The sequence below is a fragment of the Muscardinus avellanarius genome (genome assembly GCF_963383645.1).
Source record: "Muscardinus avellanarius genome assembly, chromosome: 15".
In the NCBI taxonomy this organism is placed as follows: domain Eukaryota; kingdom Metazoa; phylum Chordata; class Mammalia; order Rodentia; family Gliridae; genus Muscardinus; species Muscardinus avellanarius.
In genome coordinates this window covers 20,367,252-20,390,171 of record NC_137801.1, presented here as the reverse complement: position 1 = coordinate 20,390,171, position 22,920 = coordinate 20,367,252, and the positions used below count along the sequence as shown (strand labels likewise).

At 50.0% G+C, this 22,920-nt stretch overlaps 1 protein-coding gene across 1 annotated transcript in view; it reads left to right on the top strand.

The window, feature by feature from the left end:
• The window catches only part of KIF3C (kinesin family member 3C), a gene marked incomplete at both ends in the record, with an annotated part of 40,771 nt that overhangs the window by 6,267 nt on the left and 11,584 nt on the right, over positions 1 to 22,920 (top strand). Inside the window, 3 exons of the mRNA XM_080711862.1 lie at positions 17,901 to 18,002; positions 18,668 to 18,790; positions 22,219 to 22,337. Of these exons, the coding sequence (XP_080567988.1) occupies positions 17,901 to 18,002; positions 18,668 to 18,790; positions 22,219 to 22,337 (344 nt within the window). The remainder of the gene's footprint in view (positions 1 to 17,900; positions 18,003 to 18,667; positions 18,791 to 22,218; positions 22,338 to 22,920) is intronic.

Genomic DNA, 22,920 nt, shown 5'->3' with positions numbered 1-22,920 from the left:
TGGGCCCCAGGGACGTTGGGTGTGCAGATGGAGAGGTTCATGAGACATCAGTGCCCAGTTTATGACTGATCATTAGGATCCATGCTTAGGTGGTATCTCCAGGGGCTGGGGGGCTGGAAAGCAGTTGAGGCCTATGAAGTAGGAGGAATAAGTACACCACCGAGCCACAGTGTTCTGCGGAAATTCAAATGTGTCGAACAGCACAGGGAAAAAGTCAAATGTGTGTGCACGGTGTACTTAAGAAGATGATGTCTGGTGAATTTTATGCAGATTGCTTAAAAGAAGGTACCCGGTACTCAAATGTAATTATGCAAGAATCTATCCTTTTTTGGCAGGTCTAGGGATGGAACCCAGAGCCATTCTACCTCCGAGCTACACCCCCTGCCCTATTCTTTTTGGTGGTATTGGGGGTGGAACCCAGAGGCTTTCTACCTCCGGGCTATACTCCCAGACCTTTTTTTTTAATATATATTTTATTTGGAAATGGTCTCACTAAGTTGCTGAGAGCCTCACTAAGTAGCTGAGGCTGGCTTCAAACCCATGCAATCCTCCTGTCTCAGCCTCCCAAGCGCAGAGATTACAAGCGTGCGCCACCACGCCCGGCGTACACCCCCTGCCCTATTTTTATTTTTGAAACAGGGTCTCACTAAGTTACGGAGGACCTCACTAAGTAGCTGAGGCTGTCTGAGAACCATGATCCTCCGGTCTCAGCCTCCAAAATGCTGGGATTACAAGCATGCACCACCATGACCGACAAGAATTTATTCTTTTATTATTTATTTATTGGTACTGGGGATTGAACCCAAGGGCATTCTACCTCTGAGCTGTACCCCCAGACCTTTTATTTTTATTATTATTATTTTTTAAAATTTTGAAACAGGGTCTTGCTATATTGCTAAGGCTGGCCTGTAACCTATCACCCTCCTCTCTTTCTCTCAAGTACTGGGGCTACATGGTTGTGTCACCAAACCTAACTAAGAATTTATTCTTGTATTTATGTTTTTTTCATGTGGTACTGGGAATGGAACCCAGGGCCTCTTGCATGCTAGTAAAGTAACAATGAACTACACCCCTAGCCCAATGGTTGTGTGTGTGTGTGTGTGTGTGTGTGTGTGTGTGTGTTTTAATGACTGCTTTAATTTTGAAATTTAATTTTTTTAAGAGGCTGGACTAGGTGATTTTGTGTGTGTGTGTGTGTGTGTGTGTGTGTGTGTGTGTGTGTGTGTGTGTGTGTCTGTGTGTCTGGGGATGGAACCCAGGAGCATTTGACCTCTGAGCTATACCTCCTGCCCTGTTTTTTATTCTTTATTTTTATTATTATTATTATTATTTTTATTTTTATTTTTTTTGGTGGTACTGGGGTTCCTGGAAGCCCTTCTACCTCTGGGCTACACTCCCAGACCTATTTTTATATTTTTTTTATTTAGAAACAGGGTCTCCTAAACCAGCGCGCGCGGCTGGCTTCGAACCTGCACGATCCTCCTGTCTCCGCCTCCCAAGCGCGGGGATTACAAGCGTGCGCCTCCACGCCCGGCTTATTCTTAATTTTGAAACAGGGTCTCACTGAGTTGCAGAGGGCCTCACTAAGTAGCTGAGGCTGTCCATGAACCATGATCCTCAGGTCTCAGCCTCCCAAATGCTGGGATTACAAGTGTGCACCACCACGCCCGGCTTTGGACTAGGTGATTTTTTAAAACAGATTCTAGCTAGTTAGAGGGAAAGATGAGTGTTTGGAGAGAGGCGAAGGCTATAGATGGCACACGTTACAGGCTTGAACTGAAGAGAGGTTAAAATAGCCGCACAGGTGTGATCCCCACCGAGGAGGTCTGAAGGGATCAAAGCAAGGGTCTTGGCTACAGCCCAGACCTCTCTGTGGTGGATGAGAAAAGAAACCCTGCAGAAGCAGCCCTCAGAGCCGGAGGGATGGGGTCATGGGCAGGAGCACAGGTTACACTGAAATTTCACTGGGCCTCAGTCTTCCATCTATAAAATGGGAACAATGACAACACCTTTCTTGGAGGGTGCTTGTGTAGATTAAATGATATAATTTGTAAACATTATTGCACTTGACACAAAGCAAGCGTTTAATAAGCCATATTATTATTGCTGCTACTGTTATTTCTTAGGCTTGAAACTCCCACTCTTGCACCTATTTGAGGCCCAGTGAAATTAAGCAACATGCCCCAGGTCACATGGCTTATTATATATGGCAGAACTATTCAAACCCAGATTCGTTTGACACAAACCTTGATGGCTTTTTTTTTTTTTTTTTTTTTTGCGGTATTGGGGTTGGAACCCAGGGGCATTCTACCCCCAAGTAACACTCCCAGCCCTAATTTTTATTCTTTATTTTGAAACAGAGTCTCACTAAGTAGCTGAGGTCTCAGCCTCCCAAATGCTGGGATTACAAGCCTGCGCCACCATGCCCGGCAACTTGATGCCCTTTTTTGTTTAAAGAATTATGAAGCTGGGTGTGGTGGCGCATTCTTGTAATCCCAGCATTCGGGAGGCTGAGACTAGAGGATCGCGGTTCGCGGACAGCCTCAGCTCCTTAGTGAGGCCCTCTGCAACTCAGTGAGACCCGGTTTCAAAAAAAGAATAAAGAAAAAAAATAGGGCAGGGGCTGTAGCTCAAAGGTTGAATGCCCCTGGGTTCCATCCCCAGACCCGCAAAAAAAAAGAAAAAAGAATTATGATTATCAGGTTGGGAACTGGTTGCTAGGAGCTAGTGAAGTTTGACAGAAGCTGTTGTAGATGTGTCAGGAAGCTAGGGACGACGGGGTCAGTGGAATTCAGGAGCAAGCACAAGATGAAATGGAGACTGGGGCTCATCTTTAGATGTGGGCTCAGGACCAGCACAGATGCATGCCTGTGATCCAGGCTGAGACAGAAGGATCGCAGGTTCGAGGCCAGCCCAGGCAGCTTAGCGTGACCCTGTTGCAAATAAAAAGTAAAAACTGGGTGTGGTGGCACTGCCTGTAATCCTAGTACTTGGGGCAGGAGAATCACAGGTCTGAGGAGACCTTATTTCAAAATAAAAATAAAATAGGGCTGGGGGTGTAGCTTGAAGGTAGAATGTCCCTGGATTCAAACCTCAGTACCACATATTTGTGTGTGTGCACGCACGCACACACATAATAGGTGGCCTTGATGGTGGTGATGGTTTCACAGGTGTAAGCTTATCCTCAAACTCATGGAGTTATATACACTAAATCTGTACAATTTTCTACCTGTCAATCAAGTCTTAATAAAGAAATGGGCTCTCATTTCTGGGAGTGTTCAAGGACAGATTGAAGTCAATCTAAGGGATTCGATGCAAGGCTTTCAGGGACTAAAGGATCAGAAGAGCCATTGAACTACAAGATACTTAAAATCTCTTCTTCAGCCGGGCGTGGTGGCGCATGCTTGAAATCCCCGTGCTCGGGAGGCTGAGACAGGATCGCACAGGTTAAAAGCCAGCCTCAGCTACTGAGTGAGGCTCTCAGCAACTCAGTGAGACCCTGTTTCCAAATAAAATATAAAATAGGTCTGGCCCAGAGGTAGAAAGCCTCTGGGTTCCACCCCCAGTACCACCAAAAATAAATAAAAATTTAAAAAAGTTCTCAATTACTTAATATTACTTAAATACAAAATGCTCGGTTTTTTTTTTTTTTTTTTTTTTTGCGGGTCTGGGGGTGGAACCCAGGGGCATTTGACCTCCAAGCTACACCCCCTGCCCTATTTTTTATTCTTTTATTTTTAAACCGGGTCTCACTGAGTTGCAGAGGGCATCACTAAGTAGCTGCGGCTGTCCGTGAACCGCGATCCTCCAGGTCTCAGCCTCCCGAATGCTGGGATTACAAGTGTGCGCCACCACACCCGGCTTTTCAGTTCATCTTTTTGAAAATTAAAATGAGGCTCTAAACTTTACTAGTGCATGTCTTCACCAATAATAAAAAGATGGTGTTCAGCTTTCTCATGATCAGCTAAAGAAAATCAAGGAAAACAAGAAGAGAGAAAAAATAGGAGAAAGGCAAGAGAGAAATAGGGAGAGTGAAGAGGGGACAGAGAAGTAGGGTGATGGGTATAGAGAGAAAGTGGGTGGTGGGTGGATAGCGGGGCCTCTGGGGAAAGGAAACCTCAGCTGGGAGAGAGTTCTGCAGAGGAGATTGATCCTCACTGTCATTTTGCTGTCCCGATCTTGCAGACCCCATCTCCAGAGACTCCCCAGTAACCTAGGGAATGGCTTCTTCCCCTCTCAGAAAGCTGCTCTGGTTGCGCCCGCCTGTCCTCAAGGACTCCAGCCTGTGCAGACACTTGGAGATGTATGGGCACCCCATCCCAGCCGGGTCCCCCACCATGGGGCTGTCCTCCAGGATGAAGCCCATGGCCTCAGTACTGGCGGGAGCAGTGCCAGTATTCCTGCACTCCTTCCCGTTCCTGTGACTGTGGTCAGTTATCAGAAGTGTCCTGCGCCGGGGGCATTTTGTAACATAAAGACCTGATCCGAGGAAAGTCTATAAGACTAATGCATTTCCGTCTGCCACGGGGCTTCAAGTTTTGGGACAGCTCAGCAGCCTTGTGATGGGGTCAGGTTTCTCTTCAGCAGGAGTGTTATCAGATTGCCCTGAGTCATTCTTGTGTGTGTGTGTGTGTGTGTGTGTGTGTGTGTGTGTGTGTGTGGTACTGGGGGTAGAACCCAGGGGCTTTCTACCTCCAGGCTATACTGCCAGCCCTATTTTATGCTTTATTTGGAAACAGGGTCTCACTAAATTGCTGAGAGACTAAGTAGCTGAGGCTGGCTTTGAACCTGCATGATCCTCCTGTCTCAGCCTCCCAAGCACTGGGATTACAAGCGTGCGCCACCACACCCGGCATTGCCCTGAGTCTTTTTTTTTTTTTTTTTTAATATTTAGAAACAGGGTCTCTTAAGCCAGCACAGCTGGCTTCGAACCTGCGCGATCCTCCTGTCTCTGCCTCCTAAGCGCGGGGATTACAGGCGTGCGCCACCACGCCTGGCTCATCCCCCTGAGTCATTTTAATGTTGCCATTGTGCCCTGAGGAAAGGAAGACCTGGGATCCAGATGGAGAGGGACACTTCTTTTTTTTGCGGGTCTGGGGATGGAACCCAGGGGCATTCAACCTTCGAGCTCTGTCCTATTTTTTTATTCTTTATTTTGAAAACGGGTCTCACTGAGTTGCAGAGGGCCTCACTAAGTAGCTGAGGGTATCTGCGAACAGCCTCTCGAATGCTGGAATTACAAGCCTGCGCCACTACGTTGGGCTCGGAGAGGGACTCTTCTCCCGATTCTGTCCTGCTGCCAGCCAACCTGCGCCACCTTTCCTGGAACTGCAGAGCCAGGGGCGTGTCTTGAGTGGATAGGAAAAGGGTCCCTCTTCCCACACATCCAGCTCTGTGGGTGTGGGGACCACGCAGGCTGACCTCCCAACTAACTCCACGTTCAGAGCTTTTTTTTGTTGTTGTTGGTACCAGGGATGGAACCCTTCTACCTCCAGGCTACACTCCCAGACCTATTTTTTATATTTTATTTGGAAACAGGGTCTCTTAAGCCAGCGCGGCTGGCTTCGAACCTGCGCGATCCTCCTGTCTCAGCCTCCCAAATGCTGGGATTACAAGCGTGCGCCACCACGCCCGGCTCTTTATTCATCTTTTGATGCTGAAGATCGAACCAAGGATTTTGCATGTGCTAAGCACGTGCTCTGCTACTGAGCTATATCTCCAGCCCCTATGCCTTTTAATATACTGAAAAATTCTTGGGCATTAAGTCCTGGTCAGACGAAGGAGTTACTTTCTAGTTGTCTTTTTTTACTCCTGGATAAATGCTATATATAGGTCCTGGCTGAGCTATTTCTATGCACCTGGTACTGGGCCTATGAGCTCATCTCCAGCAGGAAAATAGTAATGATGGTATAATAAGAGCAGAGCTACCATTTCTTCCATATGTGCTCCATGCCAAGTATTCTGATGTGTTCCTTATTTGCATTTTTTTAGTTAATCATCACAGTAATATCATGAAGTCGTACTATTTTAATTTCTTTATTTTTTTGGTGGTACTGGGGGTGGAACCCAGAGGCTTTTCTACCTCCGGGCTATACTCCCAGACCCATTTTATAATTTATTTGGAAACAGGGTCTCACTAAGTTGCCGAGAGCCTCACTAAGTAGCTGAGGCTGGCTTCAAACCTGCGCGATCCTCCTGTCTCAGCCTCCCAAGCGCGGGGATTACAAGCGTGCGCCACCACGCCCGACTCACTATTTAAATTCAATGTGACAAGTCAGGATATGGAAGCACACTGAGGAATGAAGACCCAGTGTCATACGCCCAGGGCAGAATTATGAACCTGGGTCTACCTGGCTCCACAGCCCAGGCTTGCCCTCCACACGGCAGCGCCAGCTCCGATAGGGAGGATCTCTGGAGATCCCTGGCTAATGGGCCCCAGGGGGAACTCTTGTCTCCTGAGATGCTTAACTCATCTCTGTCCTCCCATCTGATGCAAACCTCCAGCCTCTGACCTCAGCCCAGCACCATCCATTCATACAGCCAACAAGAGTGTGTGTGTGTGTGTGTGTGTGTGTGTGTGTGTGTGTGTGTGTGTGTGTGTGTGACTGGGGATTGAACCTAGGATGTTCTACCTTCTTTTTTTGCGGTACTGGGGATGGAACCCAGGGGCATTCTAACTCTGAGTTACACCCCCAGCCCTATTTTATTTTTTCCTGAAGATTTAAAGAAGTTTATTAAAAGATAGAAATACAGAAAATAGAAATACAGCCCCATGCCAAACTGGCGTGAGGGAGTGGCTCGAAATGAATACACCCCAGCCCTATTTTTTTTCCTTCCTTCCTTCCTTCCTTCCTTCCTTCCTTCCTTCCTTCCTTCCTTCTTTTTTGGTGGTACTGGGGATGGAACCCAGGGGCCTTTCTACCTCCTGTCTCAGCCTCCCAAGTGCTGGAATTATAAGCATGCACCACCACGCCTGGCTCCCCCTACACCCTTTTTTTGAAACATGATCTTGCTAAGTTTCTGAGGGTCTCACTAAGATACTGAGGCTGGCTTTGAACCTGTGATCCTCCTGCCTCAGCCTCGCAAGTAATGGGATTACTGGCAGATTTTTTTTTTTTTTTTTTTTTTGAGATACTGAAGATTGAACCCTGGGACATTCTACTTCTGAGCTATACCCCCAACCCTATTTTTTTTTTTTAATTTTTGTGGTACTGGGTGTGGAACCCCAGGGTCTTTTCTACCTCCAGGCTATACTCCCAGACCTATTTTTTATACTTTATTTTGAAACAGGGTCTCACTAAATTGCTGAGCACCTCACTCAGTAGCTGTGAGGCTGGCTTCGAAACTGTGCAATCCTCCTGTTTCAGCCTCCCAAGCGCAGGGATTACAAGCGTGCGCCACCACGCCCGGCTTCCTCCAGCCCTATTTTTTATTCTTTATTTTGAAATAGGGTTTCACTGAGTTGCAAAGGGCTTTGCTAAGTAGCTGAGGCTATTCGTGAACCGTGATCCTCCTGTCTCATCCTCCCATATGCTGGGATTACAATCGTGTGCCACCATGCCCAGCCAAGCCAGGAGCATTCTACCAGCCTTTTTTTTTATTTTGAAACAGGTTTTGCTGAGAGCCTTCCTATATTGCTAAGGCTATCCTCAAACCTGTAATCTTCCTGTCAGCCTCCAAAATACTGGCATTGCAAGTGTGAGCCACCACGCCTGGCTTACTGTAAAGCCAGTACTGGGGATAAAACCCAGGGGCATTCTACCTCCGAGCTATGCCCCCAGCCCTATTTTTTTATTCTTTATTTTGAAACAGGGTCTCATTAATTTGCGAGGGCCTCACTAGGTAGCTGAGGCTGTCCTCGAACCGCGATCCTCCTGTTTCAGCCTCCCAAATGCTGGGATTACAAGCACGCACAACCATAACTGGCTTTCTCTTGCTTTTTTTTTTTTTTTTAAACCATGCAACTCAAAAAAAAAAAAAAAAAAAAAAAGAAGAAGAAGAAAAAGAAAAAGTAAAAAGAAACAAAAAGAGGACTCAGATGTGTCCTGATTTACATCCCTGGGATAGAAAAGCACTGAAAAATAGCACTATTCATCTGAAAATAGCGCCGTTCATCCCCTCCCTTTGTCTCTCACTTTCTCTTTCCTTACTGCTGACTCCTCAAGACCCACGATCAGAAGCCAGGAAAGGAGAAATAGGTCTGTGGTGGTCGGAGTAGCGCCGTTTTCTAAATTAGAAGCAGGATCTGTTGAGCTAGGGTTTTGTGCCTGCGTTAGTGTGTGTGTGATGCTGGAGAGTTAACACGGGCAGTCTACCTCTGAAATATACGCCCAGCTCTTTTTTTTTTTTCCTTCGGTACTGGGGAGGGAACCCGGGGGCATTCTACCTCTGAGCTACACCCCCAGCCCTATTTTTTATTCTTTATTTTGAAACAGGGTTTCACTGAGTTGCAAAGGACCTCACTAAGTAGCTGAGGCCGTCCTTGAACCGTGATCCTCCCGTCTCACCTCTCAAATGCTGGGATGACAAGCGTGCGCCACCGCGCCGGCTTATTCCCAGCTCTTTTCATTTTGGATTTCTGAACTGGGTCTTGCTGGATTACTGAGTCTCCTTACATTGCCGAGGTTGGCCTTGAACCTGCAATCCTCCTGTATGAGCCTCCCATGTAGTGGGATCCCAGGCATGCGCCACCACACCCGGCTGAGCTAGTTGTTTAATTTTGTTCTGTGCAGTGTGTAGTCGATCATTTACCAAGCACTTTCACATCTGTCATCCAACTCGCCCTTCTTACCCAAAGCCTGCCAGGGAGCGGCTATTCTCCCCACTTTACAAGATGAGAACAGTGACGTCCAGAGGGCCAGTGCCTTAGGTACTGTAACCGAGAGGGTGGCAGAGCATATGAAGACTGGGCATTCCGACTCACGTGCCCTGCATCCTTGGTGGTCTTTCCCACGAGTGTCCCAGGTTTGGGCTTCTAGGACTCCAGTGATCCTGACACCCTCCCCCGGCACATCCTAAGAGCTCTAGCTCCGTCATCCCAGAGGCCCTGCGGGAGCTCACACAGCGGAAGCGTCTTCAGCAAAGCCTGCCTATTTCAGCCCAAAGAGAAAGCAGTGGTGCTCCACGCTTTCCTGATGGTACAGATACCAGGTACTGCTTCTCTCCGATGGGCCTTCCTACCTGAAACCAGAAGAAAGCTGTGAGAGAGCCAGCAGACCCTGGACCGGAGTTAGGGGGCTGCTTCAAACACTACCCTGGTGGTTGCCAGCTCCAGAACCCTGAGCAAGTCGCTTCCCCTGGCTGACACGAAGTTTCCCTTTATGTCAAATGTAGACTGTAACAATGATTGTCTAAGGTTCTTGTGATGGTTAAACAGGATGATTCAGGTACAGGGGACCTAGCCCGGCCACAGGTGTACAGCAAGTTGCTTCTGAGACTCCTGTCTCCAGTACCATGTCATGTGTTAGCTGGCGGAGGTAAGAGAGAGGTTTCTCTCTGCTTGGAAAATCACCCCTGTTGGTTTATGTCTTCCCCGAAGAGTGGCCAGTTGACTGTCTAGCGTTCCAGATCAGCACTTAATGGTCACTTCCATGTACTCTATTCTGATATTTTTTTTGCATTGTTTTATTTAATCCTCACAGTAACACCAATAGCACAATAATCCTACCCCTAACCCCCTGTTTTTTTTCTTGTTTTTGTTTGTTTGTTTGTTTGTTTGTTTCTTGGGAATTGAACCCAAGGCATCCTACCTCTGAGCTATACCCCTAGCCCTATTTTATTTGTTGTTTTGAAACAGGATCTCACTATATTGCCGAGGCTGTCCTTGAACCTGAGATCTTCCTGTCGTAGTCTACCAAGTCCTGGAATTACAGGTGTGCACCGTGCACTGTGCCTGTTTTTTGTTTTTGTTTTTTAGTAGCTGTTTTATTTTCTTTTTATTGTTTTTTCCCCTTAATTCTCAATAATGAGGACTAGGGCCTCTTTTCTCCTTCCTTTGGTTTGGTTTTGCTTACCGTCGAGTCCTGGAATAGGGAGAGATGAACCTCTGAAGCTAGACGTGGTGGCACACACCTGTAATTCACACCTGTAATAGCCTCTGCAACTAGCGAGATCATGTTTCAAAATAAAAAATAAGCCGGGCGTGGTGGCGCACGCTTGTAATCCCAGCGCTTGGGAGGCTGAGACAGGAGGATCGCACAGGTTCGAAGTCAGCCTCAGCTACTTAGTGAGGCTCTCAGCAACTTAGTGAGACCCTGTTTCTAATAAAATATAAAATAGGTCTGGGAGTATAGCCCAGAGGTAGAAAAGCCCCTGGTTTTCACCCCCAGTACCACACACACACACACACACACACACACACACGAACCCTCTGAGAATCCCGGCTGTGAATATAACTAAGTGGTCCCGTGGTGTCCTGGCTGGTAATTGTCACATCAGCTGACCTGCCTCTGATGCCTGGAATTGGGACCCTGATCAAGTTGGAAAATTACTTGGAAATTGCAGAGTCAATATAAACCAATACACACAAGTTTTCCTTAATTAGGAGACTCCGGGCTTGGAGAACTCAATCTCTGGGCCTTAGTTCCCTCGTCTGTAAGGCGTTGGGATTGGGATTGCCGAGGTCCCCTTGGTTTCTCTGTGTCTTGCACCCTCGCACGAGTCAGCGTGGTGTCCTGGAGCTCCCAGCCCCGTCTCCTCCACCCCCACAGCCTCTGCTGGCCTTCAAGTCACACTGGACTTATTTAGAGCCCGCAGGACCGAATGCGGTCCCGTCCACAGGCCCCACCCACCTGTGCTCTTTTGACCTGATATATGACAGAGGAGGCATTGTCCAGAGCCGCTAGGAGCTCCAGGGAGTTTTTCCTGGGGCCTGGAGCACCACACTCCCAGCCTCAGCTTGTACAGCCCAGCTGAATTGGGCTGAGGAATGGGAGGCCTTCCCGTCACCCCCTGTCCTCTAGAGCTGATGGTTAAAGACACAGATCCCTGAAGCAAAGGAAGAAACGACTCCTGATACCCTTAGAAAGATGGGGAAATAAGCCTAGAATGGTGGCACATGCCTGTCATCCTAGGACTTAGGAGGCTGAGACAAGAGGATTGCAGGTTGGAGGCCAGCCTCAGCAATTTACTGAGGCCCTCAGCAACTTAGCAAGACCCTATTTCAAAAGAAAAAAACAGGACTGGGGGTGTAGCAGCTCAGAGTAGACTACCCCTGTGTTCAGTTTCCAGTAACACACACACACACACACACACACACACACTCACTCACTCACTCACTTTCTCTCTCTCTCTCTCTCTCTCTGGGGAAAATAAAAAAAGAAAACGAAAACCTGTTTCTAAGCAGAAAGGAAGCTGGTATGTGACATGTTTCCGAGTGTGGGTGTGAAACAGCGCGTGTTAACACTGGGGAGGAGGGGCTGAGACCTTGGACCTGGCCGAGGCCCTGCTGCAGATCGCATGCATGCCGGGCCCAGCCCCTCACCTAGCACAAGGCTGGTCCTGTCCACCAGGCTTGGTCGGGAGTGTGGCTTTGGGTAAGTGGACGAGGCTTGGAGAGGAAGTAGCTGATAAGCCAAACTCAGGTGTCCTCGGGGCCGCGTCTGTGCTGGGGCCCATCAGAGGAGCGTCGAGGCGCTGGACCAACAGGAGGGGCTGACGGGGCGGGTTGTCATCTGCCAGAGGTTCTCTTTATGGAGCCTTGGGCCCAGCCAGCAGGAGAGGTCTCGAAGCAAAGTCTAGATTCAGGAAGGAGATGTAACCAGGATGTGAATTAGCAGGAGCCTATGTAGGAACCGGTCCTGAGAATCATGTCAGGGAATGAGGGTAGGAGGAGGGCTGGGATTTGAGGTCTCTAGTCTTGGCTGATATATCAGACCTCAGGCCTGTTAACAGGGTCTAAATAGGTTCAAGAACCAGGTGAAACCAGCATGAAGCCGCATGCCTATAATCCTGGTGCTTGGGAGGCTGAGACAGGAGGATCACAGGGTTGAGGCCAGCCTCAGAAACTTGGCAAGACCCTGTTCCAAAATAGAGTCTGAAGGTGTACCTTGGAGGTAGAATGCCCCTGAGTTCAATCTCCCATACCACCACCACCAACAACACAATAACAACAATAATAAAATTATAAATATTATGGAAGTAACAGAATGCTTGGAATATTAGGTAATGTGGAAAGAGCAGGACATAGCTTGTATTTTTAGCATGTCCATAGAGGTAAAAAAAAAATGATGTGTGAGCCGGGCGTGGTGGTACGCGCTTGTAATCCTAGTACTTGGGAGGCTGAGACAGAGGATCCGGGTTTACAGACAGCCTCAGCTACTTAGTGAGGCCCTCTGCAACTCAGTGAGACCCTGTTTCAAAATAAAAAATAAAAAAATAGGGCTAGGGGTGTAGATTGGAGGTAGACCCTCTGGGTTTCATCCCCAGTACTATAAAAATAAATATATAAGTAAATATAGATAAAATAAAATGTGCCTGGGGGTGGAGCTCAGAGGTGAAGAGCTTCTGGGTTCAATCCCAATAGCAAAGTAATAATAATAACAATAATAATAATGGTAATAATAAGTCATTGCCTTTAATAAACAGTAAAACTTCCTTTTGTCCTAAAAATTACAGCTTTCAAAATTCAAGGTATAGCTGAGCATGGTGGCACGTGTCAGTAATCCCCGTACGTGGGAGGCTGAGACTGCATTGCAGGTTTGAGGACAGCTTCACCAAGTAGTGAGATTCTCATCAACCTAGCAAGACCTTGTTTCAAAATAAAAATAAAGTAGGGCTAGGGGTGTAGCTCAGAAGTAGAATGCTCATGGATTCAATCCCAGTGCCACAAAAACCAAAAATAAACCAGGTGTGGTGGTGCATGTTTGTAATCCCAGTACCTGAGAGGTTGAAACAGGAGGGTCGCATGTTCGCAGCCAGCCTCATTAGTGAGACCCTGTTTGTAAATAAAGAATAAAAAATAGGGCTGAGGCGGAGTAGCTCAAAGGTAGAATGCCCCTGGGTTCAATCTGCAGTACTGGAAAAAAAAAATTATATAAAGGGCTAGGGGTGTAGCTCAGGGGTAGAATGCTCCTGGGTTCAATCTCCAGTACTACCAACACACATAAAATTTAAGGTATAAACTCTTACTCTTTTTTTTTTTTTTTTTTTTTTTTTTGGTGTGGTAGTGGTGATTGAATCCAGGGAGCTCTACCACTGAGCAAAACTCCTAGCCTTATTTATTTATTTATTCTGCAGTACTAGTGATGGAACCCAGGGGTATTCTACTTCTGAGCAACACCCCCAGCCCTATGTATTATTCTATTCTATTTATTTATTTGTTTATTTTGGTGGTACTGGGGTTCCTGGAAGCCCTTCTACCTCCGGGCTACACTCCCAGACCTATTTTATATATTTTTTAAATTTGGAAACAGAGTCTCTTAAGCCAGCGAGGCTGGCTCCGAACCTGCGCGATCCTCCTGTCTCCGCCTCCCAAGCATGGGGATCACAAACGTGCGCCACCACGCCCGGCTATTCTTTATTTTGAAACAGGGTCTCACTGAGTTGCAGAGGGCCCCACGAAGTAGCTGAGGCTGTCTGCGAACTGCGATCCCCCTGCCTCAGTCTCCCAAATGCTGAGATTACAAGTGTGAGCTACCACACCCGGCTTTATTTTTTATTGTGAACAGGGTCTCACTAAGTTGCCCCAGCTATCCTCAAACTTGTCAGATCCCACTGTGTCAGCTTCTGTCAGCTCTTGTTCTAGGCACTTGGATTGATTGGAAGAACTTGGATCTGTCCTTCTAAAACCATTTTGAGTGTCTCGTTTCCAGGCCTTCCCTTTTAACCTTTCTTCGTCTTTGCAGACTAAAAAGCCCTATTTTTCAGAGGCTCTTCTAATAGCCCTGGGAGGGCCTTAGCTGCCCTTCTCTGCATCTCCTCTCTAGTCTCTGGAGATGCCGAGAGGGAACTATACACAGTACTCCAGATTCAGCTGTATCATGGCTCTATACAAGAGCATGCTGTGTTTTGTTTCCAAAAAAGCCTTTGGTGATGGTGCCTGGCCAGGTGCTATTGGGTTTTTGCTGTGGCAGCAAATTCAGTCAAGGTCTTCTGGGAACAGGAGAGTCACTCTCCCTCCCTTTTACCTCCCCCTTTTTTTTTGTTGTTGTTGTTCATACTGATTGCACACAGCTATCATTTCATGAGCAGAGTTAGGATCACTTTCCCTTTAACTGAAGCTCACCTGTCTTTTTTTTTTTTTTAACATCAGTGCACGTAGCCTGAAAATTCTCTTGCACTTTACCACCTGGAAGGACTTGGGACATTTCACTCTTTCTTGCACAATTTCTAATAGAGATCAATTTCTATCATTTTTCTATGTAGAGAAATACCTGTTTTTTTCTGTCTCCTTTCCCTGACCCACTTCTCCTTTATAAGGAGGATCTGGGTTCACAGCCAGCCTCAGCTACTTAATGAGGCCCTCTGCTACTTAGGAAGACCCTGTTTCAAGATAAAGAATAAAAAATCAGGCTGGGGGTTTGGCTTGGAGGTAGAATGCCCCTGAGTTCAATCCCCAACACAGCAAAATAAATAAGTAAATAGCCCGGTATGGTGGCGCACGCTTGTAATCCCAGTACTTGAGAGGCTGAGACAAGGAGGATCACAGATTCTCAGCCAGCCTCAGCTACTTAGTGAGGCCTCCGCAACTTAGTGAGACCCTGTTTCAAAATAAAGAATAAAAGTTAGCCGGGCGTGGTGGCGCACACTTGTAATCCCCTTGCTTGGGAGGCTAAGACAGGAGGATTGTATAGGTTTGAAGCCAGCCTTGGCTACATAGTGAGGCTCTCAGCAACTTAATGAGACCCTGTTTCCAAATAAGATATAAAATAGGGCTGAGAGTATAACCCGGAGGTAGAAAGCCTCTGTGTTCCACCCCCAGCACCACCAAAAAAAAAAAAAAAAGAATAAAAGTCGAGCTGGGGTGAAGCTTGGAGGTAGAATGCCTCTGGGTTCCATCCCCAATAATAAATAAATAAATAGATAAATAAATAAATAAATAAGCAAGCAAGCAACCTTGGGGGACTGGGTGGTGCATGCTTGTAATCCTAATATTTGGGAAGCCGAGACAGAAGGATCGCAGGTTCTTGGCCAACCTCAGCTACTTAGTGAGGCCCTCCGCAACTTAGTGAGACCCTGTTGCAAAATAAAGAATAAAAAAAAGGGTGGGGGTGTAGCTCAGAGGTAGAATTCCCCTGGGTTTAATCTCAGTACCAAAAAAAAAAAAAAAAGGCAGGAGGGCTGGGAGTACAGCTTTAAGGTAGAATGCCTCTGGGTTCAATCCCCAGTACCAAAAAAAAAAAGGGTGTGGGGCAAGATGAGTTAAGCCAGTGACATGGATTTAGGGTTGATGGCAAGACCATTAGCCAGGGGCACAGGTGGCCGTCGTGTGCCGTGAGTCAGCAGGCCGTGCAGAGCTCCTTCCTTGCCCATTGGCCTCGAGGCTGCGAGGGGCTGGAACGCGGCCCGGGCCTCTGTGAGTGTCCTTGGGCACCGTCACTCAGCCCGAGCCCTGTCCTCCCCAGAGCAGCGCTTCACTGCTGCCCTGCTCTGTCCCAGGCTCTCACAGGTGGCTGCCTGCGCCCCGTCTGAAGGCCCTCTGCTCTGAGAGCCCTCCGCAGGTCAGCTGGTTCCACTGGGAAAAATTCCAGCGGGGAGCCAGCCAGTTTCCTCTGGTGGCCCAAGGTGATTTCAACCTTGCAGGAGGCCTGCGATGAGATCAGAGGACAGCTGCTCCCGGGGGCAGCACCCTCTTCCTGGCCAGAGTGACGGCGCATTTGTATTGAGTCTTGGTTTACACAACCTTGCTATCAATTCCACTTCTTTTTTTTTTTTTTTTTTCTTTTTTCTTTTTTTGGTGGTACTGGGGTTCCTGGAAGCCCTTCTACCTCTGGGATACACTCCCAGACCTATTTTTGCATTTTTATTTTTATTTTTTTTATTTTTTATTTTTTGGTGGTGCAGGGGTTCCTGGAAGCCCTTCTACCTCGGGGCTACACTCCCAGACCTATTTTTACATTTTCATTTTGGAAACAGGGTCTTCTAAGCCAGCGCACGGCTGCCTTCAAACCTGCGCGATCCTCCTGTCTCCGCCTCCCAAGCGCGGGGATTACAAGCGTGCACCACCACGCCCGGCTGCATTTTTATTTTGGAAACAGGGTCTCCTAAGCCAGCGCCCGTGGCTGGCTTCGAACCTGCGCGATCCTCCTGTCTCTGCCTCCCAAGCGCGGGGATTACAAGCGTGTGCCACCACGCCCGGCTATCAATTCCACTTCTGGCTCCAGAAGCACCTGCTGAAGGTCTGTGCCACGCACGCAGTGGGACCTTTCACAGGGCAGGGGGCTCTCTGATGAGGCTGGGGCGTGGGGCTCACATCTCACCTCTATTACTAGCTGCATGACCTCGGGCTAGTTGTACTCAGTATCTTCAGTGTTAGGGGAGGGGAGGAGTGGTGTGCTCTCTGAGGGAGGATGGAGATCGTGGCTGTTGAAGGCTCAGCACCTACCAGCCCACCAGCTCCAGCCATCCAACGAAGGCCATGGCGTTGTTTTGATACCACAGAGGTGGGGACTAAGGGGTGTGTCTTGCCCTAGTGGCTAGAGCCCGAGCCTTCCGGGCTGCCTCCAAACCTCATCTGCCTCAGGGGCCCCATTTTGCCACCTGTTGCTTGGGTTTTTCTTCTGCTTCCCATATCAGACAGAGATGAGACCCTTCCCTCCCGTCCGTCCGTGTAGAGTGCTGTCTTCCTGAGTCAGGAGCCACTTTCGAGCCTGGGCCGAGGTGCAGGGACTCTCTTTCCTCTTCCCCCTCCCAAACACCAGCTGGGGCCTAGTGGCCAGGATTAGGTGCCGCCCGCCCTCTTCTCAGGCTTGTGAACCAACCTTCTCTCCGAAGCCAAAGCAAACAGATCAGGTGCCCTGTATTCCCTGGGGGATCCCTGTCTTTGCCTCTCTGTTGATGGGAGCCTTGTGCTGGGGCTTGAGAACCTGGAGGAGAGTAGCTGGGTGTGGCGGTGCACGCCTGTGAGCCCAGTGCTTGGGAGACTGAGACAGGAGGATCACAGGTTTGAGGCCAGCCTTCCTTAGCAACTTAGTGAAATCCTGTTTTCAAATAAGAAATAAAATAGGGCTGGGGAAGCCGGGCGTGGTGGCGCACGCTTGTAGTCCCAGCATTTGGGAGGCTGAGACCTGGAGGATCGCAGTTTGCGGACAGCCTCAGCTACTTAGTGAGTCCCTCTGCAACTCAGTGAGACCCGGTTTCAAAATAAAGAATAAAAAATAGGGCAGGGGGTGTAGCTCGGAGGTAAAATGCCCCTGGGTTCCAATTCCAGACTTGAAAAAAAAAAATAGGGCTGTGGATGTAGCTCAGTGGTAGAGTGTGTATGTTCCTGGGTTCAAGCCCCAGTCTACACATGCATAAACACACACACACACACACACACACACACACACACACAAGCTGTAGATGAAAAATTATTCTTCTCTAGAACCTTGAGCCCCATCTGGGACACATCTGGTAGTCTCTCCTAGAAGAACCAGAGAGCAGGGAAGAAAAATCTCTCACTCTGGGGATGTTGTGGCTCTTTGCAAAATCCTTTTCTAAACCCCTCTTCAAGTTGGCATGGTAACCCAGGCCTGTAATCTCAGTTCCTGGGAGGCTGAAACAAGAGAATCACAAATTCAGACAGTCTCGGCAAATAGTGAGACTCTCATCAACCTACCAAGACCCTATTTCCAAAATTAAAAAAGGGGGATGCTGGAGGGTGTAGGTCAGAAGTAGAAAGATTTTTTTGTGGCCCCTGGGTTCAGTCCTCATGCCACAAAAATTAAAAAAGTAATAAACGACACCCCTCATTGTCGCAGGCCATGGAAAGCAAGCTGCTCATCGGGGGTCGGAACATCATGGACCACACCAACGAGCAGCAGAAGATGCTGGAACTGAAGAGGCAGGAGATTGCTGAGCAGGTAGGACAGCGGCCGTGAGGGCCTCTGGGGTGTGTGGCTTGAGGTCATGTCTGGGGACAGGGAAGGCAGGTCTGTAAGCCATCATGGGTTCAGGATCCCTAGAATTACAGTGCTGAGAATCTGAGACACGCCACTGTGCATCCCAGGGTCAACCAGCACAGGGTTCTCCGTCTGGCCGGGGCACTATAGCTAGTGGGTGAGAAGAAGCGGGGATTCCTCATGACATCAGCCTCCGCGAGGCACCTGCTACTAACCCCTGGCCTTCCACAAGGGTGCGAGTTAGTTGCCAACTGTGTGACTATTTCCTAAGCCACCAAGAACTGTAGTTTGTTAGCAGTCAACTGTGACACTGCATGGGAGAAGGGACAGGCGGCCAGGAAGCTAGTATGATGGGCAGCCATGCGTGTGGGTGATGACCCTGAAGTGTGTTGGCTATTGGGGCTGGGATCTCTGCCCACATGGGCAGTGCCTGGCCAAAGACTGGCCATAGGAGCTAAGAGGGAGGCTCCGTGTGCACAGCTCCACTTAGGATTGATGTGAGCAGCAGGCATAAGCCACAGGATGTCCCTGCATCCTGGCCCCCAGGGCCGCCGCAAAGCCAGTTCCCCCGACAAGCAGCGTGCAGTCCCCTGTCAGTGAGGTCTCTGTGCCCTGCCTTGGCCTAGAAACGCCGCGAGCGTGAAATGCAGCAGGAGATGATGCTCCGGGACGAGGAGACCATGGAGCTCCGGGGCACCTACACGTCCCTGCAGCAGGAGGTGGAGGTCAAAACCAAGAAACTCAAGAAGGTGAGCTGCTTCAGCAGGAGGGGCTCCAGGCGTGCTGAAGGTCTGACAGCCACTGCCTGAGACAGTCACCTGCCCAAGGGGTGTGTGCCAGGAACCCTCCCCACTCTGCATGAACTGCTGAACCCCTGAGCTACGCTGCGTTGGCTGGGCTGCTGGAGTGAGGAGCAGGGAGGAGGCAGGAGTCTGGGATCGGGTGGGATTGGTCCTCTTCTCCTGGGCCAGAGCGGGCTCCTAGGCCGGAAACAGTCACTTCGCATCTCCAGGGTTGCCATCCTCATGGTTCTGGGTTCCCCCACCCTGGTGTCAACAAGGAATCAGTTTGGCTAGCTGAGCCTGGAAAGGACCAGGGGGTTGGAGGAGGCCTGAGGAAAACTTAAGCCGGCAGAAGCCCAGGAAGGAAGCACAGGCCCTCTTTGCTTTATTAAGGGATACAGATCTCTGGTCACCAGGCCCCTGGCAAGTCTGGTGAAGGGGAAGATGTGCACAGGAGATGAGGGTCTAGGCCAGGAAGCAGCAAGTTCCCCCTGGGAATCTGGGAAGAACGTGGAGAGCCCCAGGTTGCTGATGTGGCCGACCAGATGATGCTGGCTAGGCCCAGGCCTCACAACTGTGATGGTTGCCCTGGATACCATTCACTGGCTTAGAAGCAGAGCATGAGGGTCACTGGTGGCCTTCACATCCTGTTCCGATTTAGGGGGCTCCAGGAGAGGCGGGAGTAGGATTGGTCACCTTCCCAGGTTTCTTGGCCCTCCCTGGTTCTCCAAATGAGGCCCAGTCCTAGTTCTTTTTTTTTTTTTTTTAATTGATACTGGGATTTTGTTTTTCCATACTGGGGATGGAACCCAGGAACATTCTACCTCTGAGCTACACTCTCAGCCCCATATTTTAGTCTTTGTTATGTTTGAAACAGCGTCTCACTGAGTTGCAGGGAGCCTCAGTAAGTAGTTGAGGCTCTCTGCGAACCAAGATCTTCCAGTCTCAGCCTCCTGAATGCTGGGATTACAAGCGTGCACCACCACACCTCACACCTGGCAAAACTGGGAATTGAATTCAGAGGCTGTCTTTGATCCTGTAATCCTATCCTATTCTCAACCTCCCATGTGCTAGGATTACATGCACGCTCTGCCACGCCTGGTTTATTATTTATTTATTTATTTATTTGGTGCTGGGGATTGCATCTGGGGTATTCTACCTCTGAGCTACACCCCCAGCCCATATATATATATATATATATATATTTTTTTTTTTTTTTTTTTTTTTTTTGGTGGTACTGGAGGTGGAACCCAGAGTCTTTCTACCTCCAGGCTACTCCCAGGCCCATTTTATACTTTATTTGGAAACAGGGTCTCACTAAGTTGCTGAGCCTCACTAAGTAGCTGAGGCTGGCTTCGAACCTGCGCGATCCTCCTATCTCAGCCTCCCAAACGCAGGGATTACAAGCGTGCACCACCACGCCCGACTGAGCCCTATTTTTTTTTAAAGGGTCTCACTAAGTTGTGGAGGACCTCACTAAATTGCTGAGGCTGGCCATGAACCTGTGATCCTCCAGTCTCACCCTCCCAAGTACTGGAATTACAGGCATGTACCACCACACCTGGCTTGTATTTTGTTTTGGTCAGGGTCTTGTTGGGTTTCTGTGATCCTTGAATCTGCCACCACATCTGGCTAAGTCCTAGCTCTTTTGTTGATCATCTGTGTGATCTAGCTAGTCTGTGCCTTGGCTTCCTTAACTATAAAAATAGATCATTGCACTAAAAGGTTTCTTAGGAGCCGGGCGTGGTGGCGCACGCTTGTAATCCCAGCATTCAGGAGGCTGAGACCGGAGGATCATGGTTCGTGGACAGCCTCGGCTACTGAGTGAGGCTCTCAGCAACCTAGTGAGACCCTGTTTCCAAATAAAATATAAAAAAGGTCTGGGAGTATAGCCCGGAGGTAGAATGCCTCTGGGTTCCACCCCCAGTACCACGAAAAAAAAAAAAAATAGGGCAGTGGGTGTAGCTCAGAGGTCAAATGCCCCTGGATTCCATCCCAGACCCACACACACATACACAAAAATAAATAAATAAATAAAATAAAAGGTTTCTCAGGTCTCTTCCAGTTTGAACATGCTAATAGCAGCTGAGAAAGAGCAAGTAATAGTCACAGGACGTGTAGGGGGAGAGGGGAGTCCTTTAAATAGCCCATCATGATCCTTGGTCGGGGGCAGTAACAGGGAGGTCAGGCCAGCATCCCCAGCCTCATCCTGGGTTGGGCCTCTGGACCCTGAGCCTGCAGCCCTGGGGCCCCAGCTGGGTGATTGAGCCTCTGGACCCTGAGCCTGCAGCCCTGGGGCCCCAGCTGGGTGACTGAGCCTCTGGACCCTGAGCCTGCAGCCCTGGGACCCCAGCTGGGTGACTGAGCCTCTGGACCCTGAGCCTGCAGCCCTGGGGCCCCAGCTGGGTGACTGAGCCTCTGGACCCTGAGCCTGCAGCCCTGGGGCCCCAGCTGGGTGACTGAGCCTCTGGACCCTGAGCCTGCAGCCCTGGGGCCCCAGCTGCGTGACTGAGCCTCTGGACCCTGAGCCTGCAGCCCTGGGGCCCCAGCTGGGTGACTGAGCCTCTGGACCCTGAGCCTGCAGCCCTGGGGCCCCAGCTGGGTGACTGAGCCTCTGGACCCTGAGCCTGCAGCCCTGGGGCCCCAGCTGGGTGACTGAGCCTCTGGACCCTGAGCCTGCAGCCCTGGGGCCCCAGCTGGGTGACTGAGCCTCTGGACCCTGAGCCTGCAGCCCTGAGGCCCCAGCTGGGTGACTGAGCCTCTGGACCCTGAGCCTGCAGCCCTGGGGCCCCAGCTGGGTGACTGAGCCTCTGGACCCTGAGCCTGCAGCCCTGGGGCCCCAGCTGGGTGACTGAGCCTCTGGACCCTGAGCCTGCAGCCCTGAGGCCCCAGCTGGGTGACTGAGCCTCTGGACCCTGAGCCTGCAGCCCTGGGGCCCCAGCTGGGTGACTGAGCCTCTGGACCCTGAGCCTGCAGCCCTGGGGCCCCAGCTGGGTGACTGAGCCTCTGGACCCTGAGCCTGCAGCCCTGGGGCCCCAGCTGGGTGACTGAGCCTCTGGACCCTGAGCCTGCAGCCCTGGGGCCCCAGCTGGGTGACTGAGCCTCTGGACCCTGAGCCTGCAGCCCTGGGGCCCCAGCTGGGTGACTGAGCCTCTGGACCCTGAGCCTGCAGCCCTGGGGCCCCAGCTGGGTGACTGAGCCTCTGGACCCTGAGCCTGCAGCCCTGGGGCCCCAGCTGCGTGACTGAGCCTCTGGACCCTGAGCCTGCAGCCCTGGGGCCCCAGCTGGGTGACTGAGCCTCTGGACCCTGAGCCTGCAGCCCTGGGGCCCCAGCTGCGTGACTGAGCCTCGTGGCCACACTGAGCAGCTGCTGAGCTGCACCTGTCCTCACCCAGCTCTACGCCAAGCTGCAGGCGGTGAAGGCGGAAATCCAGGACCAACATGACGAGTACATCCGTGTGCGGCAGGACCTGGAGGAGGCGCAGAACGAGCAGACCCGGGAGCTCAAGCTCAAGTAGGGACGGCTTCTCTTCTGATTCCCCGTCCCCATAGCCGCCCCGCTTTCTTCAGTACCTCCCTGACAGATTCCTCTCCTTCCTGGCACATCCTGTCTGCTCACCCATGAGTCTGTATGTTTTTAGGAATAAAACATGTCTAAGGGAGGAAGGTAGGCCCGACTCTGGAGTTTCTTCTACTCCAGCTTGAATTTGATGACCCCAAGTGCATGGCTGGGTATTTTTTTCCCCTCGGGTCTGGGGATGGAACCCAGGGGCATCTGACCTCCGAGCTACACCCCCTGCCCAATTTTTTATTCTTTATTTTGAAAACAGGTCTCACTGAGTTGCAGAGGGCCTCAGTAAGTAGCTGAGGCTGTCTGGGAACCGTGATCCTCCGGTCTCAGCCTCCCGAATGCCGGGATGACAAGCGTGCGCCACCACGCCCGGCAACATGCTGGGTATTAATGAAAAGCAATCTTTAAGGCCCTGAGCCTAGAAGCTTTGCATTAGACGCAGTAGGTTCCAAGCTCCATTTTCCCCCTCCAGGGATACTTTCTCCCTAATTCATTTTCCCACCTTCTCAGTCCCTCTGCCTCTTGG